General features: G+C 37.9%; 1 protein-coding gene across 12 annotated transcripts in view; it reads left to right on the top strand.

Annotated features, from left to right (window-relative positions):
- The window catches only part of ERC2 (ELKS/RAB6-interacting/CAST family member 2), a 901,328-nt gene that overhangs the window by 372,713 nt on the left and 512,278 nt on the right, over positions 1–16,337 (top strand). For all 12 annotated transcript variants that reach the window (XR_004280876.1, XR_004280875.1, XR_004280877.1 and 9 more), the window contains one exon: positions 10,233–10,400. Coding sequence is in view for 9 of the 12 variants with exons in the window: in XM_032322753.1 (XP_032178644.1) it covers positions 10,233–10,400 (168 nt within the window). In the remaining 3 variants the exon portion in view is untranslated. The remainder of the gene's footprint in view (positions 1–10,232; positions 10,401–16,337) is intronic.

The following is a 16,337-nucleotide window of genomic DNA, read 5'->3' as shown; positions in this document are numbered from 1 at the left end:
CCCCCAAAGGAATCTTAAATGCAAACACAAAGGCAGATACTGAAATCTTTTAACAATTCTTGCTTATAAGGAGTTATTTTTTGATCCAGAATAAATTGATTTAACTTTTGACATAATCACCAAAAAGAAAAGACAACATAAAACAATTCTTGTAGCAAACTAATGTATCCTTGATCACAAGTGCCCATCCTTCTGGAGTCTGGGTCTTGATTTGAGCAATATGACTTTAAAATATGGGTTTAATTATCCTCTAAATAAAATGACTACAGTTCCTAATTTCTCAGTCATTGACAAACATGTCAAGCATACCTAGAAGGTGATTACTTATCTGGATTTATTGAAAAGCACTGACTTTGCGATCATAAAATTATTACTTAATCTAGGTACTAAATTATCAGTGATTTTAGTTCTTTGGGCTTCAGTGATAGTTTACAAAGTTCATGGCATATTTAAATAGAAATAGTATTTTAAAATTTCATGTTAAAATGCATCTTCTTGTTTAAATATAAAGTGCTTACTTGAAGGGAAGGTGCAATATGAATGATACATGGTGTTTTCTTAAACTTGTTTTTTTGATAATGGTGAATGTTTTGAAGATGGGGTTTTTAAATGTTAGGAGGTACTAAGATTGATAGCTTTGCAAATTGGTTTTAAGTATTTTGAATTTATAACTATCATCATGTTGCAAAATAACATTGACTTTGGAATGGCTTACTTCCTTTTGTAGTAATTCAAAAATATTATGACAGCTATAGTTTTATAGTGAGCATAAAAACCAGTGAGGTAAGTTCAATGAGGTAAGGTTAGTGTTGGAAGTTTTATTAACAAAAACTTTAAGTATTAACACATGAGTTACAATTCCCATGTGTTTTCAGAAATTTGCTGGAACTGAACCGAACATTAAATTTTGAACTTTGGACTAGTCACTTAAAACCACCTTATTTTAGTGTAAGAAGTAGCCAAAAACTTAAGTATGAAAACAGCTTTATAAAGTTGGCTGGATTATTAACCCACATATGATACAAATTCTTCCATGTGGGTGATACGAAGCACTCTTAACCAAGCATTGTTTTCTTCAAGTAGGTGGCATGGGGGTCTTGAGTAAAATTTTTTGACAGGTAGGTAAGACAAAATGCATCTTTACAACCTGAAAATCTCAGCTGTGTTATTAACAAGCTGGTGATTGTAACTTAACTTTTATAACTACAGCATGTGGTTATACAATACTAAATATCCCTGAATTTTCATTTTTTCTATTGAAATAGTGTAAGGGCACAGACTTATAATTTAGAAGAAAGGTATATTGTAAATTATGAAGCACTTTATAATATAGCCATTATTGTTTCTTTTTTGCTATCTAAATATCTTAAAATATAATATAGGTTTTTTGCCTTCGTCAAATGCATAAGCTTTTGATTGCTAAAGATAAGCCAGCCCACAGAAGCAGAACCATGTAGTCCAATTATTCCCAGTCATTATCAATCTACTGACTGAGTGATCAATATGACGGTAAATACATCATTGACATTCCCCTTGAGGAGCTTAAGGGCATAGTAGAAATGACCAAATCTCTTGCTACTCATAACTGTGTGGAGAAGAGAGACCTTAAAAATAAAGATAAAAAACAAGGAATATTTTTAGGAAAGGGATATCTCTTGGTTTTCAGTGGTATTGATGTCATCATTTTACAAGTGTTTATTAACTTGATTTCAAACTGTTGCTTTTAAGTGGGAGTTGAGTTTAAATGGGCAGTAGATGTCCTAATTAGTCTTTGGGAGGAATATAAATAAAAGTACAGGACTGCTTATCCATACATAAGTTAGACTGTAGTTCAGGTTTATTTTTGTCAGGGTCTTCCAAATTATATAGCCACTTACCTTTTGGATGTTTCCTTGCATCTCAAACTATGTGTAACTTAATCTCAGACTCTTGTTTTCCCATCCCTAAGTCTGATTCTCCCTAATCTTTCCCTGCACAGGCAATAGTTGCATTATCCAAAGAGTTGCTTCAGCCAGGGATTATTTTTGATTCCTTCCTTCCTTTCATCCCTATACATATAAACCCTTAGTTCTGCCAGCTGCCTTCTGATTGTAACTCAAAATATGTCTCAAGTACAGGCTATGACTTCCTCTCTATCACCTCCATCCTGGTTGTGGCAGCTACTGTCTCTCCTCTGGTTGACTGCTGTAGCTCCCTACCTGTTCCCAGACTCCATTCCTGCCTCCTGTCTGTTCATATAACAGCATCCAATTGTTCCATGCATGACCAATAAAAAGACTGTTTGGCCTTTAATAATTTCCATGCTTTCTGGTTCAACAAAGTACACTATATTTACCTTGTATGTTTCTTGCTACAGGTCTAAAATTAATCATTTCTACCATGAAACTGATTTCTTTTAGTGAGGTATGGTTTTTAGAGACCACAGTCTGGGCATTTTGGGTAGGTGTTCATTGACACAGAAGTAGTCACTTTTTCTAAGCTGTTTTTGTTTTAAGATTATTTATTTATTTACTTATTAGAGAAAGAAACAGAGTGAGAGAGAGGGAGAAGCATGAGTGGAATAAGGGGCAAAAGGGAGAAGCAGACTCCCTGCTAAACAGGAGACCCAGTCTGGGACTCGATCCCAGGACCCCAGGATCATGATCGGAGCCAAAGGCAGATGCTCAGCTGACTGAGTCACCCAGGCTCTCCTTTCTTAAAGAAGCCTCTTTAATGGACAGAGCTAGAAAATAATTTTTTTTTTAAGATTTTATTTATTTATTTGACAGAGAACACAAGTAGGCAGAGAGGCAGGCAGAGAGAGAGAGAGACAGAAGCAGGCTCTGCACTGAGCAGAGAGCCCGATGCGAGGCTCGATCCCAGGGTCCTGGGATCATGACCTGGGCCGAAGGCAGAGGCTTTAACCTGCTCAGACACCCAGGCGCCCCTAGAAAATAATTTTTTAAAAGAGAAAATACATCATCTGTTCATAAAGATCAGTGAAGACCATTTAGTGTTCTAAGATTGCATAGTAAAGAGCAGCTATTGGTTAAATATACCATTTTACTGAATACCAAAGTGTCTTTCCAGGTTTGATTTACATTAGCCGATATTTGCTGAATCATGAATTTTTATTATTTTGTGCGCATACAAGCACAAACATATACATTTTCACCAATAAACACAAATATTCACAAATCAGCCTTTTGTCATTCCATTTTTATAAGTATTTTATGTAAGCTTTTAGATTTTATATTTGTATTACTTCCCACTTATTCTAAAAATTATGTTTACTGATGATATTGACATAATAATTGTTTGCTCTCCCTCACCTCCAACTTTACGAATATATGGTTCAATAAGTCATAGACCTGATGGCCTTATTAAAAAGTTGTATGTCTAAGCTAGAACAATGCCTGATACAAAATCAATTCTTAATAGTTATTAAGTGAATGTGTATTCTAGTTATTATATATATTTTTTAAAAAGCTTCTACAGAGGAGGATAACCCAACCAAGCATAGTGTAAGAGATAGATATAACCTCATCTATATAGCTGGTGTTTGGTGGTACAGCTGCTGAAGGACATTTTTTCTGAAAGGTAACTTTTGCTATAATTAGGATTGGTATAAAAAGAGTTTTTAGAAAGCAATGATTATTCTAAATTCTTCTCTTCAACAAGACTCCAGGAAGACTGTGCTAACAGAATCACCAACCAGTTAGGTCATTGACAGTTACGTGGTTCTCAGGGTTCTCCTGATCTCAGGATCAGGGGTGGTTAGACAAGGAGGACTGTAGGATTCATGCCGCATGACCTTGCCTTTATGTAGTACTTCACAACCTCTCAAAGTGCTTCTTCAGGTTCCTAAGGTCCATCCTTTTGAGGCCAAAAATGGTTTACACTAGCTGGGTCAATGCGATGATATTTTCTGGGTAGAGCTCAGCCAACCTTGTTTGGTCCAGATTCCACCATAAAGCATTTTTATGCAGGAGATATTGAAATCTAAAGGTTGAAACTTTTGTGCTTACTAGTCATAGACTTGCACTGTCCAAAGTGATAGCTATGAGCCATATGTGGCTATTGAACACCTGAATTGTGGCTTGTCCTAATTCAGATATGTTGAAAGGGTAAAATCAATGTTGGATTTTGAAGAAAAAGAATGTAAAATACTTCATTAATATTTTTCATATTGATTAGAGGTCAAATAATGTTTTGGATATAGTGGGCCAAATTAAATACATTATTAAAAGTGATTTTACCTGTTTATTTTCATTATTTTTTTCCACGGCTACTAGAAAATTTAAAATTACAAATGTGGCTTACATCATATCTACATTGGACAAACCATCTCAAATCTTGTTCCTGGAAGAGTAGGAGTACTTGTGTAGCATTTCTAGCCAATCTACACATCTCAAACACCACTCACATCACCAAGGAAAAATCACTCCTCACATCAATTATGTTAATTGACCAAATTTCAGCTGTTCATCAAATATAAAGAGTATCTTGGAACTTTTGGTAGCTGACTATGGCATGCCAGCTTTTAATTAAAGTCTTTCATAGGCTAATTAACTACCCCTAGAGAATTTATTTCCAGTTGGGAAATACACCCATCCATCCACCCACCCTTAAGCCTCTACACACACACACACACGCATGCGCGCGCACACACACACACACACATTATACAGTGTATGCTGAAATATTTTAAAGTAAATGACAGACAATATAACACCATGCTACTTGTCAGAGCACAAAATCTTATTTGCTGAGTCTCCACTTTTCCTGAGGACTGCTGATTAGCAATCTTTATTGCATTCCTACAGTATATAAATCACTGGGTTAGTAGTTGTAGAAAGCAGAATAGTATAATAACAATAGCGAAGATTTATTGAGTGTTTCTAGGTGCCAGGCACTGTGCTAAGTGCATTACATTTAATTTAATTTAATCTTCAAAATAACTTGATGAAGGAGGTATTGTTATTATCCTCATTTTGCTTCTAACACCTTACTGTGTTCCTGAAATTTGGAAGGCCTATGGGTAAGTCCGTGGCCATTACCATGGGTTGCTTGAACATATATATTTGTAATGCAGAGACTTTTGCAAAACAGAGTTGTCCACTTGGGCCACTTTACTATACAAATGGAAGTTCAAACCAATGTGCTTCAGAGTATTCTTCCTTTTTGATCTTTTTCTCTCTGTTCCCAAGATCTTGACATTTGACCCTAGCGTCCACTCCCCAGGGTTCCGCTACTTGCTCCATTTAGTTCTGTCTTTGCTTTCTGTTTTTACCCCCCTTCTTTGGATTTGGGGTGAAAGGCTAGGGGAAAGTAGATTTTGAGGTTTCTTTTAGGTTTATAGCAATTTCTAAGACCTTTCTAGTTTTAGGGTACCCACTCCTTAGCAAAACCAGTGGAAATTATAATAATTTCTGAGTAGTTTGACACATGATACTGTAAATCCAGCCCATGTTGAGGGTTGGGGATTACAGCAACAGAAGGTAGGGAGTGACCCTGCTTCTCATGGTCACTTGGATCTAGATTTATGGGGGTTCTACCATCTTACAGCTCTACCATCTGGAAAATGTAGCTTTCAAGATCTCTGAGTAAGGGAAAGAATGTGGGGATGGATGGACAGGAAGTGACATATGTCACTTCTGCTTACATTTCATGAATAAAACACATACCCCTATCTTCCTGCAAGGGGCTGGGAAGGGAGATCTTCCCTGGGTTCTGGAAGGAAAGGAGAATTGGATGTGAGTGAGAACTAGTGGTTACCACAATAACAAGTTTTCGATTTTAGGTTATTTTTAGTGTTACTTTCAACTTGAAACTGTCTCCCCATTTGAATGATTGCAAGTTGAATCAAATTCAAATATACCCTTAATCCAAGTCTGCTATTAGGAAAAACAAACAATCGAAATTTTGAATGTGAAATAAAACTATATTGGGAGTTTTGTGAGTGCTCCAGTTTCATTTTCTTTTAAAATTGTTCTTTGTGATAGTGTGTTTATTCAATTCCTGAAGTGTTGTCAAGTAAGTTGTATTTAATCTGCGAAAATTTTCAAGTGGCTCCCTTCCCCTCTCAAGGGTTTAAAAAAAATTTTTTTTTAATTTTCTCAAGTTTTGCTGTAGTCATTTTACGATTGAAATGAACCGTTTGATTTTTTAAAAATTATTTATGGCACATCAAGTAGCACTTGGTGTTTGGTCACAACATTGGAACTGTTTCCGAAGCCTATGCAAAATACAGCAGAAAGGTTGGGAAGCTTATGTATAGCACTTCTAGAAACATACCTCACTATTGGAACTGCTTATAATTCCTGGGTGCTGACATAAAGATTAATAATATTTAACTCTGATTTTGGCAATTTTTGCCCATTTTATTACCATGGCCCTTTTCTTTCAAGTTAGTACCTGGAGCTGAAGTGATAACAAATATTTCATTTTTTATACTGCCGGATAAAAGGTTAAATTTTTATAAGTTACAAGTGCTTACACACACACACACACACACAAATACACATTCAACTGGATCAGAAGGAAATGAGTAATTCTCCTAAAATGAAAAGATTGTCCTAGTTTTAACTTTAGGTGACTAGTTCCCATGAGGTTAAGTCATATGTAAAAATTGGAAATTCAGCCTATGGGTCTTTGTGTGCTGACTATATCATATAGTTCTAATTTTCTTTTGTTTTTCTGGGAAATGATGGTGCTCTTTGCCTTGCCAAGTTTTATTATTGAGTCAACTGCCAAAGTTTAAGAGAGAGAGAGAGTCAAGGCCCTTAAAATTATTTGGTGTTGAGTGAAGAGGCAGAGAAAGGTATTTCATATTCCCAAACATTTTAACTTTTATGTCTCTACCTGATGTTGGAATATAATCTAACCATCAAGGCTTTTCTGATTCTTTTATAAATGATGTACACTGTTGAGTGAAGTCCAGACATTTGTGAGGAGAACCCAATTTGGAAATACATATTCAAATTTTTAATTGACTGTATTCTTTCTTTCCTAATCTTCCCTGTATTTAAACTTTTGTGTATCAGGAGGCCTGTGTGCCTGCTTGTGGTTTTGCACCATCTGGAAGTTAAAATTTGATTTTTAGAAATGATGTCATACTTGCTTACTGCAAACTGGGCTAATGTTGGTTTAGAATTGGATGCAGTTCAGGTCAAAGTTTTATTTTTAAAAAAATAGACCCTTAAACCTCATGTCTTGATTCTAAGAGACTGCAAAGCTTTAAGGGTAGGCTGAAGTGATTGAAGGTCATGATTAAAATTCCTCTGAAGCTAATAAATGCATTTGGGTGCATGGAAAATAAATTCCCAAACAGAAAAACCTTAGCTGGCACAGGCTGTTTCCTACCATGTAGAGTTTGGGTGTTGTGAACAATGTGTTGATTGTGGCCATCCTTACTCTCTATCTTACTCCAGAGAAACATTCTTACACCTAGCGTTGTGTCTCTTCTAGGCTCAGAAAGATGTGGCAGGACACTAATAGATCACTTGTGGCGAGGAGGCACAGTAAATGTTAAGCATATTATTTATCACACAGAGTGTCTTTTTCTAAACTCTCTCCAGCGCCTTTTACTACCTCCCATGTTGTAATTTATTTATAGCACAGTTTTGAATGTTGAGTGTTTCCTCTACTCCAGATATAGACCACCCATTTTTGACAGCTAGAATGCAGGACTAATGGGACCACAGTTTCTTCTCAGATTCACATTGAGTCCTGGTCAGCCTGTGGAAGTCTCTACAATTGAATGTAACCCCTTATAGCCACTACAGCAGATTCCTTAAACATCTGATGGCCATGCCTCTTCTTATGTAAGGGCCATAGAAATCTAGGGGCTGGGAAGTGAAGGGGATATTCATGTCCTGGGGATCTTCCCTTGACTAAATGAAAATTCACGCCAGCTGCACTAAAGCTTAAGCATCCCAGATTCTCAAATGACCTATCTTTGTTTCAAGTCCTCTCCATCTACCAAACTAGAATAACATCTCTTTGGGGTTTCATCCTATCTGGCAAAAAAAAAAATGCTATTTTTAGTTTATACATAAAAGATGGCACTCCAGATTATAGTAGTGGCTATATCCCCTTCACTTCCCAGCCCCTAGATTTTTATGGTTCTTATCTAAGAAGAGGCATGGCCATCAGATGTTTAAGGAATCTGCTGTTTCCACCTTGTGTGGTCACAGAATGTCCATCTTGTCTCATAATGTGGTCAATGGTCCTTCTACCAACTGGGCTTCAAGCATTTGTTTCACCCCTTCCCTTGCTGGGATCTCCTTTCTAGGAAAAAAAACTGGAAAAACTCTCTACTCATCAACTTCCCATCACCCTTGACCTTTAGAAACACAACTTTAGGGGCACCTGGGTGGCTCAGTGGGTTAAGCTGCTGCCTTCAGCTCGGGTCGTGGTCTTGGAGTCCTGGGATCGAGCCCCGCATTGGGCTCTCTGCTCGGCAGGGAGCCTGCTTCCTCCTCTCTTTCTGCCTGCCTCTCTGCGCTTGTGATCTCTGTCAAATAACTAAATAAAATCTTAAATTAAAAAAAAAAAAAAAGAAACACAACTTTAGTGCTTCTTTCTTGGAAAGGAGTAAAAAAGGGAGCTTCTACTCTGATAACTTTATTTCTTTTTTTAAAAAATTTTTTATTTTTAAAAAATATTTTATTTATTTATTTGACAGTGACAGATCACAAGTAGGCAGAGAGGCAGGCAGAGAAAGAGAGAGAAGGAAGCAGGCTCCCTGCTAAGCAGAAAGCCCTAATGTGGGGCTCGATCCCAAGACCCTGAGATCATGACCTGAGCTGAAGGCAGAGGCTTTAACCAACTGAGCCACCCAGGCGCCCCTGATAACTTTATTTCTAATATCATTGTTCTTTCCTAATGTATTCTACCTAAGACTGATTCTTGCCTTTAACATAAAAAAAATGTCAGGCACTTAGGGGGTTCCAACCTTTTTGTTCATAGATAGGGAAACTGAGGCTGGAGGGCTGGTAGGGGAGTTATTTGTCCTGATTCTCATAGCTAGATAGAAGCAGAACCCAGCCTAAAACCAACGTCTCCTTTCCAGTGTGCCAAGTTGCCTTTTGAATTTGTGTCCTGATAGAATTTATATATCTATTTATTTTGGCTTATTATGGTATTCCTGCCTCTTTTTTCTTTTTAAAATTTTTGTCTTTTTTTTTTTTTTTTTTTTTGGTCCAAATTTTATTTGCTGGTAGCATAATAGACAAATGCTCAACAAGACTTGTGACAAGATGCAGCAGACCCCTACTTACCCCTATCCCGTTTCTTCTTCCCCAAGACAACCTATTTCAACTCTTCTTGCCTGGTTATTTTGGTATTTCTAAGTAACATGCTTGCCTTGCTACTTCTTCTTCTTCTCTCCCCCCCCCCCCAACATAATTAAATTATTATTATTGTGTTTGTTTGTTTTCATTATGTTCAGTTAGCCAACTCACTACTTCTTGATTGTTGTTGTAGCTACTATCCATCAAATTGCTGGTATGGACGGTGAGGATTAAATTCTCCCATCACCCCCAAATCTCACATTACCCACATAAACTTTTTTTGCACTTGGTCTTTGGAATATTAAGTGTGAAAAATAAAGCTTATGTTTCCTCATTTTATTACTGAATTTGAAAAGCAGAAATTGTAATAATCTAATTTTTGAGCTAAGATAGAAATAGGAATTTTTGTCTCTTTTTTGTTTCTTTAATATTTGGAAAGCAGTCTTTCATAACACTGGAGAATGGTCATTTCCATAGCATTTCCTTCCTCTTGGCAACCTGTATTTTTCTAATGCAGGAGTATTTCTCTACTTGTCAGTCTTGTTCTTCCAGATGTCTGTGGCATGGCTCATTGTGTTCTCCATATTCTTGGAGGGTGCTGCAGAGCCCGAGCAGGGTTGTGCCCTCCCTGCACAATGGATTGATTATCAATGTGCTTTGTTTTCCAGCACAATGGATTATCAATGTGCTTTGTTTTCCTTAACAGGGAGACATACTACTATTTCATAAGAACTTTGATTTTAAAAAAAGCATCACTCTTCAGATACACACACAATGGGACTTTAAGGTAAATACAGGCTGTTAAAACACATGGCATTGAGATGAGCATGAGCAATGGTAGGACCATGCTGGGCTGAAAAGGCCACACTGCTGCCCCGCTCCCTCCCAGGGCATGACTGATGGTTACTGATGACCACTGTGTAAAACTGCCCCCTTCTTTCCTTTTCCTGACTTCAGGTAGATGCGCTGAGGTTACGACTGGAGGAGAAAGAATCTTTTCTCAATAAAAAAACAAAACAGCTACAGGACCTCACGGAAGAGAAGGGGACACTGGCTGGAGAGATTCGAGACATGAAGGATATGTTAGAAGTGAAGGAAAGAAAAATCAATGTTCTTCAGAAGAAGGTGAGTAGCTCACATAAGCCCTCTAGCTTGGGAATTGGAATCATCCATGTTCTGTCATTTCAGAGAAATTTTTGAGCACATGGAAGAGAAGAAATTAATTTTTTTAAAGTTTTAGATTAGGAAGTATAAACTTTTCACTTACTGGTATTTAACTTACTGTTTGTTGTATCATGCCATTTTTAGCATAGCCTGATGAATTTTCTATTTGATTACCTGAAAACTAAATAGTGATGATTCTTTCTATATTTTCCAGCTTAAATATAGAGATAATTATACAAACTTAGATATACATCTAAAATAATTACAAGTCTGAAAAGTTAGTTATTTTTTTCCTTATGGAGAGTTGAGCAATGTATTCTGTGGGTCGTTAAGATATTTTAGATGCATTTTTTTATTTATGTATGTTTTAGTACATCTTACTCTTGTTGAACCCATACTGATTTGTGTATGTGTGTGTGTGTGTGTGTGTGTGTGAGTGATGACTATTGTTTACCTCTATTACTTAATTGGAATCAATGAGACAATATATAATAAGCTCCTGACTACAGTCACCTAACACAGAAGACGTTTGATCTAGCTAGGGCCCTTCTTTCCTTTTTTCCCTCAGCAACTCATTTTCTCTGTTGTAAGGGATCCAGATTTGGGGAATACACCCTGATTTTTTTTTTAATTCCCATTTTCTACCACCATGGAAACTGGGTAGGAACCGGTGGTGGGCAGGAGGAGCCAGCTGGCTGGGACACTGCCATAAACAGGCATGTTGCTGGGCACCCAGGCTATGGCTGCTGACAAATGAACTCTAATTGGCCCCTCCTTCTGGTGTTATTTGCCACTATCATCTCCCACCTTGTTTATACTGGCAACATCCTAGCCATTTTTTGTTTCCACTCGTACCTTTCCTATAGGCTGTTCTGAACATAAAAGCTAGAGTAGGCCTTTAAAACAGTTTAAATCAATCTGATCAAAACTCTCCAGTCATAGTAACCACCTACATAATTTTGGAAAATGAAAATCATTCACACTTTATTGAGAATTTCTGGATGAGCATGAAACCAAGCCCAGGGCTCTTCTGAGCATGGGGTCTTCCCTGTGCTGCTATATAAGTCACATGCCCCTGAAGCAAACCCCAGCCCCTGTGGCTTCCATCCTCACTCTCAGGGTATTGGTGATCTGATGGATCATATTATTAATTCATTTCTGTTGAAATCTTTACAGACAAGGCTTGGTAATTTGATCTTCCCTTTGCAGCTCCAGCGAATTGGTACAGATGTGTAGAAGAGAGCTCAGAAGACATGACCAAGGACCCTTGAATCAATGGGGCTGTCAAGGGTAGATAGGACTAACAGAGAGACAGAAGGGCAATTCTTGGGGCAGGTACTAAGGATTCAAAAGAAAACTTTTCATTTAAAATCCCCAACAGTGAATAATGATGAAAGCTGACATTTATTGAACTTACGTTGAACACTGTATGCTGGATACTTTGCTATGCTCATTATATGCAATGTTGACTTATTTTTTTTACCATAATCCTTTGAGGTGTGTATAGTTATTAACCCCAGGAAACTGAAGGACACTGAAGCCTATGGTAGGCTTGCCCAAGGTCATGCAACCTAGATGCAAGTTTTTGGTTTTTTGTCTTTGAGAAAATAGAAAAAAGTGGTTATAACAAGTTGAGAAAATAAGCCTCATTATTCCTTTGGACCTCAAGTTTTATGATGATACCAGGTGTCAATCAATGAAGAACATCACAATTGCTTGTTTTACAAGGAGTTGAGACTAAGTGCTCTTATTCTTGAGGAATAAATGACATTGATGTTCTTGGTAAAGAATTTGGGAGGGTACTTTCAATGCAAAAGTGGCAAATGACATTTCTGATGTGCACATTTTGCAAAATTTTATACTTTGCTCCAAAAGCAAGGCTCAAAGGTGTGGGGCTAGTTTGGAAGTTCTAGAACAAAGCCAATGGTATATTATGGCTCTTTTGGGAACATGATTATAATCCCACTTATTTAAACCATGTAGATAATGGATTAGGAAATATTTCATGTGTATTCAGAGCAGTACTTTAGCTTCTTTTTTTTTTTTTTTCCCCCCACTGAGTGTTAACCAATCCATTTGAGGAGGAAGTAATACCACTGGCAACCTAGTGTGGGGGAGGGAGTTCTATTATACTTGCCATGTAAAGGAGAGATAATCCCCAAAGAAGTAATGCACAGGATTCAGAAACCAACTTAAAATGTGAAACTAATACAGAAGCTAATGGGCCAATGAAACATTGTCTTTGGGACTGGAGACTCCTTCGAGTTTTGACCACATTCAGCATAATTGGCTGTTTTAGGGCAGGCCTGGATTGGAACAGCATAAGCTTTGGATTAGGGTGTGTTGGCATGGAAGAAATAATAAACTTATGTCAATGTCAGACATGTAGTATTACTTAATATTTCTTTCTTATAGACTCTTTGGCAACCAGCACTGTGTTTTGATGCCAATAGAAATGGGTATGCTCCTTTCATAGCCATGTTTAACCTGGCGAAACTAGGCTTGCACCTCGTATCTGTCAGTCTTGCCTTTAGAGTCCTGGGTCTCAGAAATCTTGTGTCCTCCATAAGCCACGTGAATAGGTCACATGTCTAGGCAGCAGGCATGAACACAGTGCTCAGAGCATTTTGTTACTTAAAGAAGGAAGTGAAGTTGAATAAACAGAGAACCAGGTGACAGAGTATCTCTGAGCAAGGTTTTGTAGGAAAAGAGCAGTCATTGAGCATGGATTTTGGTTTTACTGCCATACTTTTGGCTCTACTCCATAATTCCCAGCCACGGAGTTATTTTAGTAAGGGACAAAAATGTACAGGTATGAAAATTGTTCAGTAGAGTATCCTCTTATGGCTGTGATGCTGAAGTCAGAGGAGCAGTACAGTTTTCAAGCTGCAGCCTTTGTATTCTGTTCTCATACCTGAATTCAGACTTCAGCTGATGAAGTGCTACCTGGCTATTGAGATTTTGTAGGAAATATCATAAAACCTTGATGACATTGTACATTTGGAAAGTGTATAGTGCCCAGGATTATAGGACATGGTAGCATTATTTAAACCAGATCAAATACAGACTGTTACGTAGCTCATGCAACATTAACTTACTACCCAAGAAATTTTTAAAAAGCCATTAAATTGGACAAAAATTCTATCCCCATTTTCATTCTAGGTTTCAGTCCCATTTTATAGAGCAGAGGTATTTTATTAGTAGAAAAACAGATGGTGATTTCTCTGGAAGCCAAGTTCACTAGCTGCCCATGTGGCTTCATAGATTGCCCTGTGGGTTGGAAAGGGCAGGGAGAGGTGAGTGGAATTGGCTTCTGGGGTGGTGTCTATGGACTTGCCCACTTCAGCAGCTTTAGTCTGCCATTTTGGAAGAATGGCAGTGAAAATTCTGAATAATGATAGACTCAGAGGCAAGGATGCTACAGGAGTATGGTTATTAGCATACTGGGTTTCTTCATGAAGTTTATAAAAAAAACAGTATCTGAAGAGATGATTCTACAACGTTGAGATTTCCATGTTAGTGTAAAGTTGATGTAAGTTATAGAGGACTTTTTAACTGAACTGAGCTCTTTCTTGGTGTTTAAACATCCAGTTGCACTTTTATATTTATTATTGGCAAACCACTTATTTTTTGAACATATGGAAAATTGTGTTCTTTTTGCATTTACTGAGTGTTTCTTATGTGTCAAGCAGTCAGTACTCTACATCATAGAGGCTCGAAGGGAAATAAGACATTCTCCAGTTCTCAGGAACCTGACAGTGTGGTTGGGGAGATAGACATGCATAATGGAGAGCAACATGGTATATTACTGGAAGCAAATTGCTTAATGGATGCAAATAGTAAAAGCTAATTCTGGGTGGCGCCTGGGTGGCTCAGTGGGTTAAGCCGCTGCCTTCGGCTCAGGTCATGATCTCAGAGTCCTGGGATCGAGCCCCGCATCGGGCTCTCTGCTCAGCAGGGAGCCTGCTTCCTCCTCTCTCTGCCTGTCTCTCTGCCTGCTTGTGATCTCTCTCTGTCAAATAAATAAATTAAAAAATCTTTAAAAAAAAAAAAAAAAGCTAATTCTGACTACCTTGAGCAAAAGGGAATTTATGGCAAGGATATCCAGAGCCCCAGTATCTGGTCTGTAGAACCAGATTAGGAATGATAAAGAATCAGGACAACCTTGGTAGGAGACCAAGAGAAAGGAGAGAGTGCCATGATCTCATAACCAGAAATGTCTGGTTAGGCATCTTCTCTGCTGATGGCTCCCCTTTCACCCTCCTCCCAATGCTCTTACATCACACTGTTGATTAAGATTAAAGTCCTGGGAGAGAGCTCTAGATTTCACACAGGTGTCTCTCATTGGCAGGATCTAACCAGACCTGCCATAAAAGGAATCTGGGAATGTGGTTCCAAGAGATTTCCACTCAGTTCTTGTGTCACTTACTCAGGGAAGTCTTTGCTGACATTTCAGGCTGGGGAGAGGTTTTATACTTTTAAAGAACTGTTTCTTGGCTCAGTTTGAAATTCTGCATCCCTTTACTGAATGTTGGCCTCACTCCATGGCTAATCTCTGTGAGTGCCCCAACTGTAGTCATCAAGATACCTCCAGCTTCTTGCAGAGTTCTTGGCAGGTTATGGTCCTCAATCAACACACATTGGGTGAAAATTATATCAGCAAGTTCTTAATGAATGAGGACTTGGGAAAAGAGAAATTACTTTGAGATCCACTCCTGACCCACGAATATTGTTAGCTGTGAGAGGAGTCTTTTGTCCCAGTGAAATGTCAGACTCACTCCTTGTTTCCAGGACAGTATGTTCTATGTAGGCTACAAGACGGAACCATCCCATTTATAATAAAACGAGATGGGGAAATGACTGGTGTCCTATCCACATAGCAAACCTTGGTTCCATTACCCTGACAAGATAAAACAAGGTGTTAAGGCTTGAGTAAGGGAACTTAGCTACTCTTGCTTCCTTTTCCTTTTTAATGAAAAGAAAATGTAGCATTTATGAAGAATACTGTCTTGTTTTGCAGAGAATACTGCTTCTTCCTCCAGTTCTCACTTCTAACTTACTGGATTGTTAGAGGCATGGTATTCTGGTGAGAGTGAAAAAATGAAGGTATTGATTATTCACGATCATTTTTAATTATGACCATGCAAATGATAATTTTTTATAACAAAGGGATTATTTGCTGCTGTTTGAGCCCTTACTATACATCAAACACTGTCCTGAGAGTTTTGTACCCTTAGGTTATAAGTCCTTATAACAAACCTAATGGCAAATAGGTACTATCATACTCCCTATTTTTAAAATGAGAGACTGGTTTAAAGAGTACCTTGTCCAAAGTCACACGGCAGGGAAGTGATGGAGCTATTCTTGTTTTTTTTTTTTAAGATTTTATTTATTTATTTATTTGACAGACAGATATCACAAGTAGGCAGAGAGGCAGGCAAAGAGAGAGGGGGAAGCAGGATCCCTGCTGAGCAGAGAGCCCAATGAGGGGCTCTATCCCAGGACCCGGGGATCATGACCTGAGCCAAAGGCAGAGGCTTAACCCACTGAGCCACCCAGGTGCCCCGATGGAGCTATTCTTAACCACCACACTGTTTCTATTTTATGATCCTGCCCCACTCATGAAGCAAGTGAGATCATTAACTTTTAGAGAGTAGCTAAACTATAATTTGAGCAATTTACCCGAGGTTAACATACAAGGATGCCTATATTTAATACCAAACGAACAGAGATGAAATTACTAAGTAGTATGATGAAAAATAGGAAATCAACTAAATTAATAAAATAGAACACCAGTTCAGGAATTTAAAAATATATGTTAATATATATGTTAAGCTATATTTTAGAAAAAAGATTGTGATGACCTTCAGTTTCAGTTTCTGTTTATTTTTCCCCCAT

This window comes from Mustela erminea, chromosome 1, assembly GCF_009829155.1.
Source record: "Mustela erminea isolate mMusErm1 chromosome 1, mMusErm1.Pri, whole genome shotgun sequence".
Classification (NCBI taxonomy): Eukaryota; Metazoa; Chordata; class Mammalia; order Carnivora; family Mustelidae; genus Mustela; species Mustela erminea.
The sequence above is the reverse complement of the archived record's forward strand: the minus strand, read 5'-3'. Positions and strand labels throughout refer to the sequence as shown.